This window comes from Salmo salar, chromosome ssa09, assembly GCF_905237065.1.
Source record: "Salmo salar chromosome ssa09, Ssal_v3.1, whole genome shotgun sequence".
Lineage (NCBI taxonomy): Eukaryota > Metazoa > Chordata > Actinopteri > Salmoniformes > Salmonidae > Salmo > Salmo salar.
In genome coordinates this window covers 60,014,693-60,032,831 of record NC_059450.1, presented here as the reverse complement: position 1 = coordinate 60,032,831, position 18,139 = coordinate 60,014,693, and the positions used below count along the sequence as shown (strand labels likewise).

The 18,139-nt window shown below is 41.3% G+C and overlaps 1 protein-coding gene across 5 annotated transcripts in view; it reads right to left on the bottom strand.

The window, feature by feature from the left end:
• Nucleotides 1–17,346, bottom strand: part of LOC106611554 (follistatin-related protein 5) — a 161,281-nt gene extending 143,935 nt beyond the window's left edge. For 2 of the 5 annotated variants that reach the window (XM_014211881.2, XM_014211882.2), the window contains exons 1-2: nt 16,874–17,346; nt 3,716–3,866 (exon numbers count right to left, since the gene is read on the bottom strand). In XM_014211881.2, coding sequence (XP_014067356.2) covers nt 3,716–3,866; nt 16,874–17,055 — 333 coding nt within the window. In that variant the 5' untranslated portion in view covers nt 17,056–17,346. The remainder of the gene's footprint in view (nt 1–3,715; nt 3,867–16,873) is intronic. The other 3 variants (XM_045723863.1, XM_014211883.2, XM_014211884.2) reach the window with 3 other exon arrangements.
• Between the last annotated feature and the right edge of the window lie 793 nt (nt 17,347–18,139).

Below are 18,139 nucleotides of genomic sequence, written 5' to 3'. Positions count from 1 at the left end.
AATCATTATCATATTTCCCAGCATGCTCTATTGCAGATAGATTTTTAGAATTGGTAGTTTCAATATTATTGTTTTTGTATTTACATTGATTGATTGATAATTCATCTTTTGCTACTGGAATATACTGTAAAAAAAATGCAATCTGTTACTTGGACTTATTGCACCCGTTACTGAAGTGGTTGTTCCAGTTGAGATGTTTTAAGATAGTCTCATATCTTAGTCGTTCTGAATTCCGGTGAATAAAATTTCTAAATGTTGATTATCCAAACTCTTGGCTGGACTCTTGTAGGAATTACATATCACTTTGCAAGCCAGCATAATGTGACTTGCAGGCCTGATGAGGCCTGTAAACTATGAGTTTCAAGACACTGTGTTAGGGTAAAACTAGGCCCTCAAAATATGTAATGTATTGTCTTAAATAATACAATTTTAATGACAACATATTAAATTACGATCTCACTTGGTGAAAATGTATTAATGCAACAACCATGTCTCTGTCACTAGCAAACACAGCCATGGGTGGTACTGGTGCCTTTCCAAATCATGTCCAATCAATTGAATTTACCACAGGTGGACTCCAGTCAAGTTGTAAAAACATCTTAAGGATGATCAATGGAAACCTGATGCACCTCCATTTCGAGTGTCATAGCAAAAGGTCTGAATACTTATGTAAATATGGTATTTCTATTTTTTATTTTTAATACATTTGCAAAAATGTCAACAAAAAAAAAGTGTTTTTGCTTTGTCATTATGAGGTATTGTGTGTATAATTGAATCCATTTTTTAATATGGCTGTAATGTAACAATGTGGAAAAGGTCAAAGGGTCTGAATACTTTCCGAATGCACTGTACAGCCTCAAAACATGGTTCAAACTATCTATATAATGGACTGTCAGTCCTCACATCCATAGCTCTGCCTATGAATTTGTGAGAGGTTCAATTTCATCAGCCTCATCCCTCAGCTTTTTACCAAAACAGGGGCGGGGAGTCACTTTGTTATGGTTTCAACTACTGTTTGCCGCTTTGAAGCCTACAGCAGGGCTATTCAATTCCGGCCCTGGAGGGCCAAAACATTTCTGGTTTTGGATTTATGTAAGGTTCTTCAAAAAACCATCCCATTTATGGTTCTTCAGAGACCCTAAAATGGATCCCATATGGAATCGTTCTTAAAAATCTTATTTGGATCCAACTTCCACCTTTATTTTTAAGAGTGTAGGAAAATATACTCTCCTTGCTTTAGAAAAGAAATGGACATTGAAAGATGTTGCTATTTCGTCCTTTCGAAGAATCTGTTATGGGACTTTATGAATGTTTCAATAGAATGTTTATAATGTCACTGCGACAACTGTCAATAGACGTAGCTGGTAAATTCGCTTTGGCTATCTACTTCGGTTTCAGAGCACTCTCGTCTGAGTGTGCCAGAGCGCAGAATAACTGACGAATTTATGAACGCTCAAAACCTGTTGAATATGGCCGGTGTCAGTAAAAGTTGGCAAAAAGAGTAATTCAATTGTTGCCAGCAGCAGAGTTTCAGTCACCAACGCTCTGGATAACATAAAAACAGCCTAACCAGCTCTGCTAGGGTGAGTAAAATGGTCAGAGTGGAGTGTTCTCTCATTTGTGTCTGGAAGTAGCTAGCCAGCGATAGCCAGTTAGCTTGGGTGCTCGACTGCTGTTGTTAGGTCAGTACGCTCCGAGACCGTTTCCGAATGCCCAGAGCACACTCTTGCAATCCAGATTAAATTTACGAACACACCCATAGTATAAACCAGCCTTTAGTCTTGAGATCTTTGTTTGTTTAGTACATAGCCTCACATGTGAATCTTAAGAGGGTGTGAACGATGCTGAATGGGTGTAGACAGACAAAGAAAAGCTCTCCAGTAGGTATCAAAACATTCAAGGTCCATTTTCTCAAAAGTGATTTTTATCAACTTTCAAAGCAGAATTACTTTCCCATTGTTCTTCAACTGTAGTGTATGAGATACCATTTTCTAGCGCTGAGTCTACTTTTATTCAATATTTTAAAAAAAAGACAATTTCAAATGTTGCTACATAAGACCGAATCGAGTCGGTCGGTCACAAATGTGACATTTCTAAAAACCTATGTTTGCTCTGTCATTATGGGGTATTGTGTGAAGATTGACGAGGAAAAAAATCCCTTTTAGAAAAAGACTAACGTAACAAATTGTGGAAAAAGTTCAGGGGTCAGAATACTTTCCAAATGCACTGTATGTAATGTATTGTCATAAAGAGTTTCATTTTAAAGGCTAATAAGGCTGGTGGAACCATTCATAGAGGGTTCTAGCAAGAACCCTTCATAGAGTTCTAGGTAGAACCATTTACAGTGGGTTCTATGAAGAACCCTTCATAGAGGGTTTTAGGTAAAACCCTCTGCAAAGGGTTCTAACCAGCACCAAAAAGGGTTCCACTACAGGGACAAACCAAAGAACCCTATATGGTTCTGCTTAGCACCTTTTTTTCAAAGAGTGTAGATTAGAGTCCGTTCCTACTTGAAGATACACGTGTGACCTTGTCTAAATCAATGTAACAAATGTAGATGCATTTGCATATGCGTTGGCACCACTTCTATAAATAATTGTGACTCAAAAAAAGCAACACAGCAATGCCCAGAACTGTCCATACTTGTATTTTTCCTAAGCCACTCTCAACACAACATGTTCCACATTAATGAAAACATAGCCAATATTAGGCTTTTTTTAACACTCCCATGCCAATGTGACCTTCGAGTCAGTCTACAGACAGCTTCCAGCCTCTGGCGCAGTGTAGCCGACTAGCCGGTCTCAAGTTCTGTTTACACCATCTGTCCTCCTACTTCCTCTCTGTCTCTCTTACTCTTGTTCTCTCTCACACAATGTCATAATCAACACTGATCCCTGGGCTTAAAATGACCATTCTTTCTCATTTTTTTATTCACATACCAACATGACTTAGCTAATTGAAAGAATCTCTAAGCAAAAAAGGATAATGTCTCTATTTGGAGATGGCAGAAGACTGTCTCAAAGTAATGGGGTATAATATGGAAATCAGTGGGCAAGTTTTATCTCTGTTCTTACAGCGGCTGAGGAGAGTGTATTCCAATGCTGATCACTCATGGGGGATTTACAGTAAATGTGTGTTCGGGGGAAAACACGCACACACACACACAAATGCCTGCAGACAAAAGAGCGTGCGTGTGCCCATCAAACGGTTTCCTTTGCCAAAGTATAATCCATTACAATTGGACGTAATTGATCTATTACGTAATATGGATATCGCACAACCCTCGTCTTTGTAAGTATGAAAGAGAGAGTGGGGGAGAGAGAAAGCTTGTTAGTGCTTTGGAAATACTTTTTTCTTGGAATCTGATTGTGCTTGCAGAGCTCGGCCTGCGCTGTCGAGACGATAAATGTTCAATTACACTTTCAACTTGTATGTTTTTCTAAAAAGGCAATTCACTTTTAGCATTAATGCCCCCTCTGATAACTTCCCCTTCTCTTCCCCTAAATTTCCAAATGTTATGTTAACTTGATGCTCAAGTCTCCCTGGCAAAACACCAGTAATAAATCACTGTTTTTTTGTGAGCCTGAAAAAAACTACAAAAAAAAGTTGCTCGATGCACTCTGGGAAAACTCCATTGTGATTAGCTTCATAATTGGCAACGCTGCAGAGTTCTCTTGTTACGAAAAGGCTAATGGAAGAGGAAGGAAATCAATACCTTATGTCGGAACCTCATGACAGGTCGATACGGTGGCGGACCGAATCCCTCCTCCTTGCCCGGTCTCCCCTCAATGACTCCCACTCCGAGGGAGACCGCTCCCAACAAGAACGCCAGCGAGCACCATCTGGATGTCCTCATTGGTCTGTTTCTGTCAAAAACAAAACAGACATAGTGAGCAGTTCGGCAGACCCCTTCGACGTGGCTGCAGTTCAATATCAGTTGGGGGGCTGAGACCATACATTAACCAAGAGGCTATTAGTGTAGACAATAGACACCACAAATCTGTCGTTGGTTTAAACTAATGCTATCAATAAGTGCCTCACAATCAGCAAAGAAGATCAGCTCTGCTTTGGAATCAATTAAATGGAAATAGGCATCAAGAGAAATTTAAGATAAAGGAAGATAAAGGAGTCGATGTATTAGGATAATTAAGGTGGTGATTTTGCATTAATTAAGCATTAATTAGGTAGCAGTACAGCAGTATAACTTCCAATACAATTAACTTCACTGTGAGACAGAAAGTATGGCTTAATACAATCATTTTCATCAGTTACATCCAAATGCGATTTACATAAGGTATAGTGGCAGCTAATACATCACACCGGAAAAGGATTCCTATCTATTAAAGCAATAACACCACACTGAATATAACTCGCCTTCAATTATTCATTACACAGTGTGAAAAAAAGTTCGACCTTGGCACGACGGCAATTAAACAAACATCATTGAGAAACAAAGATAATTTCCTTAAAAAGCTATTTCTGTGGCCCAGATAATGCGGGAAACATGGAAAGACACAGCACATGCTAATGTTATACTGCCTCAACATGCGTTCGAGTCACTGGTTTACAATTCCGCCTCTCCTTTTTCAATAGAACTGCCTGAAAACTCCACGAATGTCGCTGCTTTAAAGTCCTCCTCGCACCGCAAGCGTAGGATAACTGACATCATGGGTGTGACCCTGTTCTCCTGTTGCTCTGAGTAGTAGACATATCTCGACAACTCTGGCAGTGCTTGTTCCCATAGGTGAAGGGTCAAATTCACAAAAACAATGTGTCACGAAAATCTGCTGTAAGACAAGGAAGTGTTCATACTGTGTGCCTGTGACTTCTTGGCTTCCTCTGCACTTGCTAGTCCCTGTGCTGACGATGCCACTCTTTCTCTGTTGTTTGAGGACAGAGCAGATCCAGGTTCAAATACTATGTGAGATCATTTTGAATACATTAGCTGGGCTTGACTGAGCTTGTCTGGTGCAATGGAACCAATAGAATAGTAGCAAGTGCAAACCCCACCCATATGACATTCCAGGCAGGCTAAAGCAAATGCTAAAAGATTTAAATAGTATTTGAACCCAGGTCTAGGTCTGCCAGTGGCATCAAAATCTACTGTTTCCCACTGGTGTCTAATTGTTAAATGGAATGGCATTTATTTTGGATCTTGTGTCACAGACTAAGGCATATCATTGTGAATGTATATTATTTTCCTACTGTCATGTTTTGCAGTGGGGGATATACATCAATATGCAATGATAATAATAAATGATTGTGGGGGAAACTCACTTCATCTGCCACCAATGTCATAATATGTTGCATAAGCCTGTGTATCCCTTGATACTCATAACTTAGTGATGATATGGTAATACTGTGGTTGCTGGTTAGATGATTCATTGATATATTAAATTAATCATCATGGCAGTATGGATCTTTCTTGTTGTACGCCTCTGGTTTGATGTGCAGTATAAAATCAAGTGTATTACTGACTGAACCAATACATTTGTTAGAGGGCTTGGGTTTGAATAAAATTAATTATGTTTCTTTTTATGCCAATGAAAGTACAGCTGTCCCATGACAACTTCATTAACATTTGATTCCTTCTACAAAGATGGCAAACGAAGTGCAAACCTTTTCAAGTAAAACCCACATCTGCTTTTAAATCAACCAGGGGCTGCATTTGAGAGACAGATCGCAAGGCTTCAGAGCAGTGGGTGTTTGCGTGGGGAGCAAAGTGAGAGAGACTGAAAGTGGCGGTATGGCAAATGCAGTTTGAGACTAGTAAAACACAGAGGGAGGTTTTCTTCCGTTGACATTACTAAGAGCTGGGCTCCCGAGTGGTGCAGCGGTCAAAGGCACTGCATCTCAGTGCTTGAATTGTCACTACAGACACCCTGGTTCAAATCCAGGCTGTATCGCAACCAGCTGTGATCGGGTGGCGCACATTTGGCCGGTCTAGGCCGTCATTGTAAATAAGAATTTCTTCTTAACTGACTTACCTAGTTAAATACAAAGAGGCAATGTCATTTGTTTGACTGGCGGATTGCCTTCTCAGTGAACCTGACTTCATATACTACATGTCTATGTTGATCTACATGTGTGCAGCTATGCTATGGTTGTGCTTTGCGTGATGACTAGAGAGAATTTCTTGACGATGTGACCCCGACCAGGAAAATAAATTGCCAGTTCTAGTGCTCAACACTCCTACTCCTCCCCACTCATATTTTCTACATTTAAACAGATGCAAACCCCCAGGTGCATAAGCAGATCTCTTTAAGCATGCTCAGCAGTATTTCTATATAGATCAATTTCCAGGATGGAGTTACTGCTGTTTGTCTCCAAGATGTCTTCTACATTGGAAATATCTGCTGTGCTGTGTGTCTGCCACACAAACAATATCCCGCGTCTTCTTTCCAAAAGTTATCGTGGCACTTCTCTTACTCCCACTGCCCACCAGCATTGTAGCCTACACAGATAAAGTGACGGGAGAGATCCTTCAGTTTCAAAGCAACACCGAACCTTCTGCACTACTGCTATGCTCTTAACTTTGTAACTCTCACAGGAGCTGAGCTTATTTTGGTGTCTTGTTCTCTCTCCTAACAGCCTACACATAGAAGACAGACAATAAACCCACTGATATTACAGTAGTGGGAGAAAAAAAATATTATATTTCCCGATGATGGTGCCCAAACTTGTCCCTGCTCTGTGTCTATCAGCAAACCTACTTCACATCGGAACCCAATGTTTCCTTTAGCCTACCTGCAAATTGTCTGTTCCTTCAATTCATATTCCTCACACTACACCAGTCAGAACTTACAGAACATATAAAACTCATATTGTTGCTTGGCGTAATTACTTTGCCACATACCATATACTTGCGAGATAGATAATGTGTTACAAATTGCAGCCTCTAGGCAATGTATGCATGGTTCCAATGGGAACTCTACACCAATACCAATGTGTCCCCCTGACTACATATGGAAAAAAACATGAACCTCAAATATCTCAATATATTTCCCCAAATAAAAAGCATTGTGGAGTAAAATAGAACATTTCCATGTTGACATGTCATTTTTACTTGGAAACTATTAATCTCCATGCACATGACAACAGATGTTTATTTGAGTCTATGTCTATGGGTAGAAATAGTGTCCGTCTCGTGTGATGTGTTGCTTTCAATGCCTGACTCGCATTCTCTGACAACTAATGTGGATTCGGCCCAGTTGCAGCCTTTAGATTGTCAGTAATCTGAACAAGACGGAGGGCACATCTGGGATGTTTTAAACGGTATAATTATAACGTTTTGATGCTGCAGAAGATGAAACAACTCTCAATAGTTATGGTCCCACGTTATATCGAAAGTACAATCCTTCTCTGATATTCATCAGACACTGTATAAGTGGTTTGAGTTGCCTCCCTCATACTGCATCAAGAAAACTACACTGACAGAACTCAAATGTAACTTTCCAAGTTCAGCGCTTCCGCTCTTTTCTAGAACCTGTTTGGAACACAATATGATCTATACTTGGCATGTATGTTTCTCTCTTATGAGTGGCACAAATCAGGATAAGGGGGAGGGGAATGGGAAGGGTATATCCAAATTAAATACTGTAGTATTTACTATAGTTAAAAAAAAGTGGAGTGTTTTTGCAGACATTACTGTAGTAAATACTACAGTGTATTTTTGGGGGATAATACTGTAGTATTTACTATAGTATTCTACAGTATAGTACAACATTCTATCGTAAGTAATACACATGATCTAGGGATACTACAGTGTGCAGTATAGTGTTCTACAGTATACTGCAGTTTACTGCAGAATTCTATAGTAAGTATTCTATTATAAACTGTAGTATTATTTTCATGTGGGGACATAGACACATATAGACTGTCCCTGAGGGTGTCAGGTAGCCTAGCGGTTAGAGCGTTGGGCCAGTAACCAAAACGTCACTGGCTTGAAAACCCGAGCCGACGAGATGAAAAATCTGTCGATGTGGTCTAGAGGAAGGCACTTACGCCTAATTTGCTCCAGGGACACATACCACTATGCCTGACCCTGTAAAACAACACATTTTACTGCACCTACATATCTGGTGTATGTGACAATAAAACATAGTTTTTTTTTTTAGTTCCTCTACCTAGAGGGCAATTATCAACGTCTTTCCAGTATGTCTGGCAGTGGTCACATGACCTAAGCCATGTAAACTGTTGGTCACGTGCCCAACTTAAAAGGATAAGAGAGGAACCAGAAGACTAATCCTGGCCTAGGGACAGATGTACGGTGCCCATTGTAGGACACCCTTAACCTCCAGCCTCATGCCTCACCCCTCCTTGTGAGGAACAAAGCCTCCAAATGCCAGATAGATGGAACAGCGTTGCACGCTCACCCTCTCACCACTCTTTGTGAGGGGTTAGCCGTGAGGCTTGAGGCCAAGGATGTCCTAAAAGGCCTTAACCTTCACGAAAAAGACCTCACCCTCTGAGGGGCTAGGGCTTAGGGTGTCCTAAAGTGGACACCGAACAGCTGATAAATATCCCTGACTCATTACACAAGGAACACAGCTTCCAAATGCCAGGCGGATAACACTGGCACATGCTCGCCCCACCAGATAACAGATGAGCCAGGCGGATAACGCAGGCACACGCTCGCCCCACCAGATAACAAATGAGCGAGGAGTTAGGCCCTTGTGTACATTTGTCGTCTACATGTTGCATTCGAATTATTTATTATCCCAAATCCTTTTTATGAGGCTGTTATCTGGTTTCATTCAGATATCCATCCCAATGCATTAAATGTGATCCCATTGAGCTTTGAACTTATGCTTTGTGTGTTGTATCTTTCCCCCTAAATCCCTTGTGCACTGAAGACGCATGCCTGTTAGGGGAGTGTGTGTGTGTGTGTGTGTGTGTGTGTGTGTGTGTGTGTGTGTGTGTGTGTGTGTGTGTGTGTGTGTGTGTGTGTGTGTGTGTGTGTGTGTGTGTGTGTGTGTGTGTGTGTGTGTGTGTGTGTGTGTCCGTCTGCCTGACTGGCATGCCTATCAATCTGTCTGTCAAGAAATCCAGCCTTCTATCAACTGCACACACAAAACAAAAACATTCTTACAGATAAATATAACTGTTTTCAAACTAATTACTGTATCCTTACATGAACTAAAGTTACCCTCTCTTCTCCAAGTAAAATAAAAACTAACACTCGTACTTGACTTTTTCTCCCTTACTAGTTCTGACTTTTCTGATAGCTACTTTGAGGAAACATCTTACTATGACTGTGATGTGTGGTTGTCCCACATATCTTTATCTTAAGATGAATGCAGAAATTGTATGTCGCTCTGGATAGAAGTGTCTGCTAAATTACTAAAATGTCAAATGTATTTAGTTGGTTATAAAATAAACCAGCACAGATGAATGCTTAGATCACATCATCACGTAACACTGTGGCGACAAAGCCCTCCGAACTAAATCACTCTTAAAACGTAATCCCTTATAAATCATCCTAGGAAGTCCATATCCTGAGAAGATAAACACTTGAAAATGAAATGTTGAATTTCAATGATTGAGAGGCTCAGCAGTGACTATCTCTCAGCTCTCAGCACCACCAGCAGAATGCATCAGCAGACAACGAGGCATTACCGTCAATTCAATTTTTTTATAAAAGCACCATTCAATGTACTAGAAGTCTCATTATACTTTATGGTACTGGATATGAACACACTACAAGCCATTTAGAATAATAAAACTCTCCATGGTTTGCTTTTGAGAGACAAAGGGTTTTATTGGTGACAAGTGGGCGAAAAAAGACAAAAACAATATGGCTGCCTCATAGCCTGTAGGAGTTAAGAGGTAAAAGGGAGTTCAGCCGGTCATTCATTGCACTGTAATGAGTCTCCAGTGTTTTCCAAGTTAGCTGTCTGCTTTGCTCTCAGTGGGACTTCCAAGCCCGGGCGCTTTTCAAAGGTTTCTAGCTAATCATTTTCGAGAACATCCAACAAGGTGTGTTCCCCTCAGTGTACGACCAGACTGGCAGTCTTTCTTTGATCTAGCAAGGCTACCTTTCCTTGGTCTTACACCGTGATCAATGACTTGCTATTAATTATTAAAATGTAACCTAATTTATCCTCAGAGAGTGTTGCATTATTCAACTGGCTTTGGACAACCACCTGTAATAATGTTTTCAGTCACTGGCCTTGGGAACAATAACAATCCATGTATCAAAGGAATGAATGTATGTCACGCCTCCAGGGGGATTGTTGCAATCATCTATGCTCATTTATACAACGGGTGGGTCTAATCCTGAATGCTGATTGGTTAAAACAGCATTCCAGCCGGTGTCTATTCCACAAGTTACTACCGTCTAAATCTATTATATTAAAATGCCTATTTACTCTGTTCCATCTGACCGCGCAATCCGCTGTCTCCTCATCCCAGCCAAGCAATTTATAAACTTCATCACCACTATAAAATTCATCTAGACCTTATCTCACATTTATTTTAGACTAACATTTAGTTTTCAACAGCGGAGATTTGTATAGACCTTGCTGTCTGTCTCTCTGACATTCAATCTCCAGCTGTCCCATAGTAATGAACGTGAAGGGAGTCGGGACGAGACAGACAAGCAGGCAGCGTTTCTCAGTCAGTCGAAATCATGAATCAGCTGGTATCATTTTTATGGATATATACAAAGAAATGTCAATTGAAAAAAGGTAAAACGAAACCAAGTGCAGTTGGTTTGCAGTCTTTCCAGCTTCAGATTGAAGTGATTGTGTTAGCTGTGTTGTTGGCTAGCTCCTCTGAACAACAGTGTCTTGACGAGTGAGCCCATTTTCTATACCAGGTGAAATCGAGCCTCATTAGCTCATTGTTATGGATGTATCCAAATAAATGTCTCTAGAAAACAGCTTAAACAAATGCAAATGCAGCTACTTTGCTGTTATTCTGGCTGCACTTTTTGACGTGACTATAAGTTAGCCGTAGTTGGCTAGCTAGCAAACAAGGGATAACAACTTTGCCAGCCAGTATGGAAAATGGAACATTTAGAACGAACGACTGGGTTGCGTCTCTAGCAACCAAACCGATAGAAAGAACGTCCAGCCAGCTTGGATACCAGCCCTAGATTTGTGTAGAGACTATATCTTGTGGAAGGATAAAATAGTATGAATAAATGAATCAAAATAAAGTTTTTCATTAAAATATGTCAATCATTATTTGAATATGGTGGTAACCCGTTGTATAAAAGTGATAATGCCTGAGAAGCCGGTGTTTGGAGGATAAATTGGCTTCTACTTCGTCTCGGGCCTAACAACACCCGTGCCAATATATCCTCCAAACACCAACTTCTCTGGCATTATCACTTAAATATTATATTGTAGATACAACAAAATCCCATGACATTCTCTCTATAACTATAGCTGAGAGAAGAACTGAAGAACTGGACAATGAAACGAATGTGAAATCTCAGGGCAATGTAAGCAGGGCTTTCCTCAATCACTACACAACATTACATAAACACAGTGATGTTATCTAAGGAGGGCCAGAACAATGTGGCCACACTTGGCCAACGCTGTGATGTGGGGCAAACTGTGACCTGTGTGTCCATTAAAGTGCAATGCATGGGCAGACTCCTCCCACATAATAACCAGAGAGCAAACCACAAAGACAATATCAACAATACTTAGCGTTTTGATCTCAACCCCCGTAACCCCACATACGTTGGCATGAACACACACACACGCACACACGCACACACACACTCTGCTGTACACACAGGATTACCACACAGCTACAGTGGGCGAGCTTGTGATAACCCGTTAACCCTCAACCACCCTGTTGATGAACTAGATAAATGACCTGACCATCTGCCTTCAAGACCAAAAGGATCAACTCCACAGGGTTAAAGACACGGTCCTTATAACGAGTACAGGGAGTGAGTGTTTTAATAAAGAAACGAAACAATCAACACGAAACACAAACAACGCACCGACATGAAACAGAGTCAATAACACCTGAGGAAAGAACCAAGGGGAGGGACAGATATAGGGAAGATAATCAAGGAGGTGATGGAGTCCAGGTGAGTGTCATGAGGCGCAGGTGCGCTTGACGATGGGGACAGCAGCCTGATGACCTAGAGGCCGGAGAGGGAGTATACGTGACAGTACTGCACACAGCAAACAGCTTGAGCCCTATGTTATACATGCCACGTTTACATCCGTAATGTATCTTTCAAATGGGGATACTGTTACACTAATGAAAGTGTTATGCCATGGCTGAGATTCAGTCAAAATGGCAAAATCCACACTATGGGCATATAGCATTGCTGTGCCACAATGAAGTGCACTTTAAATGAAAAACAAGAAATATTGAACCATACTATTACAATTGGGTTCCTAATCACTCACTAAGCTAAGTGCTAACATGTTAATGAGATTGTAAACGCCCTTGTCTGTAGCTGCCCCTCTATTTGTGCTACATTAGCAATATGAGGCTAGACTAGCCCACTGTCTGTGTATTCACTGGTCTCACATAGACCTAATGGAGACAAAGTCATTCAAAGTCGATAAGATATTTCTCACAGCCCATAAAATAGCTATAGCCATGAATAGTGGTGAGTCCCAAATCAAACCCGAACACCTGTCCCAACCCACTGTGCACTAACGTAGATCTGACGTAGATTTGCCAGACATGACTAGAACTCAGGACTCTGCTGCAATCAATCACAACAAGTGCTAAATTCCCAATTGACCCCTAACCCCTCAAACCTAAACACTTTGGCATGTTTCCCAGACAGATTAAGCATTGAGGATCAGGGTACAGTATGATACAAGTATTTACAAAACGTTTACTCCAACACTGTGGTATTCCATTCATATTTCATCCATTACCTTTCCAACACCAATATATGTGCAACACATTGCCAGAGTACCCCTGTCTGCTCTCTAATCTCAATCTAATCGTAATCCATTTTCCAGGGGCTGTATTCATACATTTCAAAATAAAAGTGCTGATCGTTTTTTCCTTTTTAAATTGTAACAATAGGACAGAAAGAAATAAGCCACTTGGTCTAGCAAATGAGCATGCGTGGGTTCGGTCCCCAGGGTGCTTTAAGTCATTGTAATGAGAGGCAGAGCGCACATTAATTCCTGCTCTTCCATTAATATGAGAACCTTTCCCCCCAGCACAATCTCATACCTGTTGCTAAACAAATTTAATTGGGTACATTTAGGTCGGAAATTAAAACGTGTGAAAAATGCCTCTTTCAAATAGCAAATGTCCTACTGAGTTGGATAATGTTTGGCTGAAAGGTTTTGTAATCACACCTGGGCTCAAAATCGTTTGGTTGAGTCTGCCTGGAGTGCCAGATGGTGAGGTTGGCCGTTTTGGTTGGTTTATTAAACCAGGGATTAACAGGCCCAGATAAAGTATTTGAAATTCATGTCTGTTTGTAATGCATGGGATTCAGTGTAGCCTAGCTATCATATGTCTTCTTATACCACAGCATTGTTGAATACTCATTCATGACTGGCCAGAAAACATTCTAGAATGAGCATTAAAACCAGATAACGGGACAGTTGGAAAAGATATCGGGACACCTTGCAATCATGACGCAATATAAGCCTACACACGCAGACCATACTTGCTACAAAGTTACAGAAAGCTGAACCAACAACTACACAAACCAAATTGGATACATTGTAAACGCAGGTCCAACGAGGAAAAACTTAGCTAGCTAGCTAGGATTGATTTGTTTTTTGCAGAGACATCTTTTTGGAGCACCTGATGATGTAACATTGTGAGTGATGAACATGAATTTCTCTGGTACCTATGCTGTCAATTCCTCCCACGTTTCTAGTTTGACCAGCTGTTTTCAGCAACTGATCTTTTTTAATTCGGTAGCCATTTTGGCAGGTTTGCTAGCAACAAAGTATTTAGCTAGCTTCTAGCCTAGTGTTTGATATGCAGTGCGATCTCCTCGTAATGAACACTGTCGTGTGTCCTGGCGAGAAGGCAAACTTTTCTAGCTATGCCAGGCAAAATCAGGCATTATCAGTTCATTGTTACGGATGTATCCAAGTATATCGGGCCGTTTCCGTCTACCGGAATCCCCCCAGAAGCGGCCCGATGCTATTATAAATAAGTGTATACAAAATTACCCGATTTAGTCATTTAAAATATTACTATTATACATTTTATACCCATCCACACCAATTTTTTTTTAATGTATTTATTTTTTACCCTCTTTTCATCATATCCAATTGTCTTGTCCCATCGCTGCAACTCCTGTACGGCCTCGGGAGGGCCGCAGGTCGAGAGCCGTGCGTCCTCAAACACAACCCCGCCAAGCCACACTGCTTCCTGACACAATGCACGCTTAACTCAGAAGCCAGCAGCACGAATGTGTCGGATGAAACACCGTACACCCGGTGACCGTGTCAGCGTGCATTTACCTGGCCCGCCACAGGAGTCGCTACAGCACGATGGGACAAGGACATCCGGGCCGGCCAACCCCTCCCCTAACCTGGACGATGCTGGGCCAATTGTGCGTCGCCTCATGTGTCTCCCAGTAGCAGCCAGCACGGGTATCGAACCAGCAGTTTGCACTGCGATGCGATGCAATGCAGTGTCTTAGACAGCTGCTCAGTTGGCCCCAGCCACAAGGTTTAATGCTTATCTAAAATATACTAATACTAAAATACTACTTAAATAGCACTCTTAAAGAATTTAATGTAAAAATAAATACATGTTTTTGATCTCAGAAGCAATTACAAAATATGGAAAAATAAATAAATAATGAAATGTTAATTATATAAAGCAGCCCTTGTAATCATCTGCCAGAGAGTAACCACAATCGGCCAAAACCCCAAGTTATACATTTGGGCCAGATAACTCACACCGGAATCGGCCCGAGCACCAAGTAATACATTTGGGCCAGACAACTCAGACCGGAATCTGCCCGAGCTCAATCCCCGCATAGTAACCATAAATAATACTGCCGAAGGCGGCCCAGACTCCAGTCACATGACGCCGGCCGAGTCTGACTCTCATCCGAATGACCCGACTCTCAGCCGGAATCGGCCCAGATCCACTGGGTTGTCACTGAGCATGGCAACGGAACATAAATAACGAACGAATGGGTCGCGTCCATAAATATCGAACTGATCGAACAAACGACTGGGTTGCGTCTCTAGCAAACAAAAGTTGAGAAAGTAGGAATTTGCTTTTTTTTTAATGACAGCGGTAAATGTGTACTTTCATATTGTTTTCTTTGGCAACTTTGGTATAAGCTGGTGAAACGCCTCGGTTCTGTACATTACCTTGGAAAAATAAACTCCGAAAAAGGACTTGGCTCCGCCTTGTCCCGCTGCGTCATCTATTATTTCCAAGGTAATGTACAGAACGTCGGCGTTTACTCATTTACATATAGTGACATTTCCAATGGATTTATGGGGTATCAGTCACTCCATTTTTATTGTAAAAGATGCATTTTCGTTGTTATTGTAGGTTATGCCGGTCTACGGGGGAATGAATTGTGTTGGGTATTCCATCAATGCCTTGGCTAACAGCATTTTTATGTCAACGTGTGTGTGTGTGTGTGTGTGTGTGTGTGTGTGTGTGTGTGTGTGTGTGTGTGTGTGTGTCAAATTCTCTCGGATTTAGACAGAAGAGGTGTTGTTCCCTTCTGATGTTTAAGATTAGGGGGCACAAACCCATGAAGTGGAAGAGACACGATTAGTAAAAATCTAATCGATACAGAGTGAGTAGACGGCATGGGCGATGCTTGAATAGCAATAGCCTAACTGGTTGAAGGACTGTTAAACGCAAGTTCTCCAATATTCAGCACCTTCAGATGAATTTGAATCAAGGTGGCGCTGACATGTGAGGTTTCTCATGACTGTTATCTTCAAGTTTGGATCGCAAGGGGCTGAGAGAAGTAGAGGGGTCATTAGGCCTGCCAGAGGCAGACAATACAAAAACACATTGGGTAGATTCTCTCCAATCAACCCATTGATCAACAAACAGTCCGTTTGAATTCAATGTAAGAGTTTAAAGAATGTCGGAGTTTATTCAAATCGATAACACTATCCAGTCGGATTTAAAGACTTAACAGGACTAAAGTTCTACATCTACTGTTGAGAAGATACAGTACACAACAATGCAGAGTAGCGGGAGAATTTACAAATAAAATGAATGTCCATCACAGTCTCTATAAAGCTAAATGAGTCACGCGCAGCGAGAGAGCGGATGAAAAAAAATCTCGAGTATCCCGTAATCCTTCCGCCGCTAACAGTGTCACAAGGATTATAATGCTCAAGAATAACACGCCAAATACTATGCAGCGAAATGAAACGCTCCGAAGTACCGGAGTGGACCGTCCCTGCCATTCCCAAATATATATATATATATATGTTGGGCCATGTTTGGGAATGAATATATATATATATATATATATATTGAATATGTATATTCATTCCCAAACATATTGATTTCGTTTCAGAACTAGGCTACTCATCACGGCATTCTAGCAGCGCAGTCACCTATAGCGCACTTACAAAAAGCATGCACTCCACTCGCAACTTCATTGCCATCAACTGATGCAGTTGCATTGCCTACAGTTCAGAAAACATAGCTTGGTTTATCAAGTAAGTAAACTAAATGCCAACCCCGATACATATATGCTTTGAATAAGATGGCATATTTCCGGTGATGGAAAAGAGTTGTACAGAGGGATTTGCCTTTGATGTCGATTAAACTGCAGTTCGATGCTAAATGAAACACTTTTATGGAAGGTGCACTTTCAGTGGACTATGGTTTGTTTTTCTATTCACATTCCACCTTTTACTTGTGTTATTTAACAGTAGAAACACTATGAATATCCATGTATATTGTGTTTTACCTGTATGTCCAGACGCAAACCATCCAGAAGGATAATCCGAACGAGATTGTTTTTTTAAACAGTAGTTCACAACAACTATATGTCAAACTGGTCCGATCAAATCCACCGATTGTAACTCGACATCCACACAATAGCCTAGAAGTTTGTAAACGTGAAGTCTGTAAATCCTTTTCGAATACCATCAACCATCGGGTAGGCTACGAAGAGCGAATCTCTGACGTTCAGCACCACCAGAGGAGTGGACAGCTCCGTTAGAAGCTGCGGGTCTAACCTCTCTGGATCGTCTCCTGTGCCACTGAAGCACAAGCCACCACCTACAGGATGCGTCCGGATCCGATTTACATACAGTCACAGGAATAACCAATCAAAAGCCCAGCAGAAATCTCCAGCGCGAAAGTGGAGACAGACAATCTGCCTCGTCTGTTTCCATCCACTGGAATGAATTGTCCTTGACTGAGATGAAAAGAGTTGGGGGCTGTCAAATGTCCCCCTTCCCACTGTTTAGAATTTTGACTCACTAAAATCCGTCAGTCAAGTCCTGCAAGCATCATGCAAGCAAGCGTCATCCACGGACAGACAAGGTTTTGACAAATATGGTGGTCCTCCAAATTCATACCAATGCAATAATCTATGTTTTCATCAATATGCACATTATCAGCTGGTACAGCTTTTCTTTCCTTTTATAAACTGAACAGTGTCATAAAGGCATATTCTTTCAAGTTATTCTACCAAGCACACATAACCTCTTCAATCTCAAATACATTGATAGGCTAAGAGCCAATTTATGCTTGATCCTAAAATGTGGTCGGAGGCACCGTATGGATGGTGTGACGCAATTGCGAAGCCCCTGAACGCACGCATAGACCAAATTGAGCTATGTACCTCATCGCAGTGCGCCTTTCAAATTTTGAAACAATTCGGAGGGCTATGTATATCTCCGCATTGACATGATTGGTTGACATTAGGTGAAGACGGGAGGTCCTGCATTAACACAAACTCCTTGACAACTTCCTTCACAACAGCTCGGCTCTGCTTGGCGAAGCGCAAGAAGTATGAATGCTCTGACTCCTGCAGAGGCCATATCACCGTAAATTCTGCACGGCCAATGCAGACGGCAGATTGACCATGTAGCACCTTTTAAGCCTGGAACCTTAACCATCTTGAAACAGAAGTGAATTCCAGGCTAAGAAGGCTTATGCATACAGGCGTATTAAAATAAAATGTTCTTATAAATCACCAAATATGGACAATACTCATGCCAAAAGA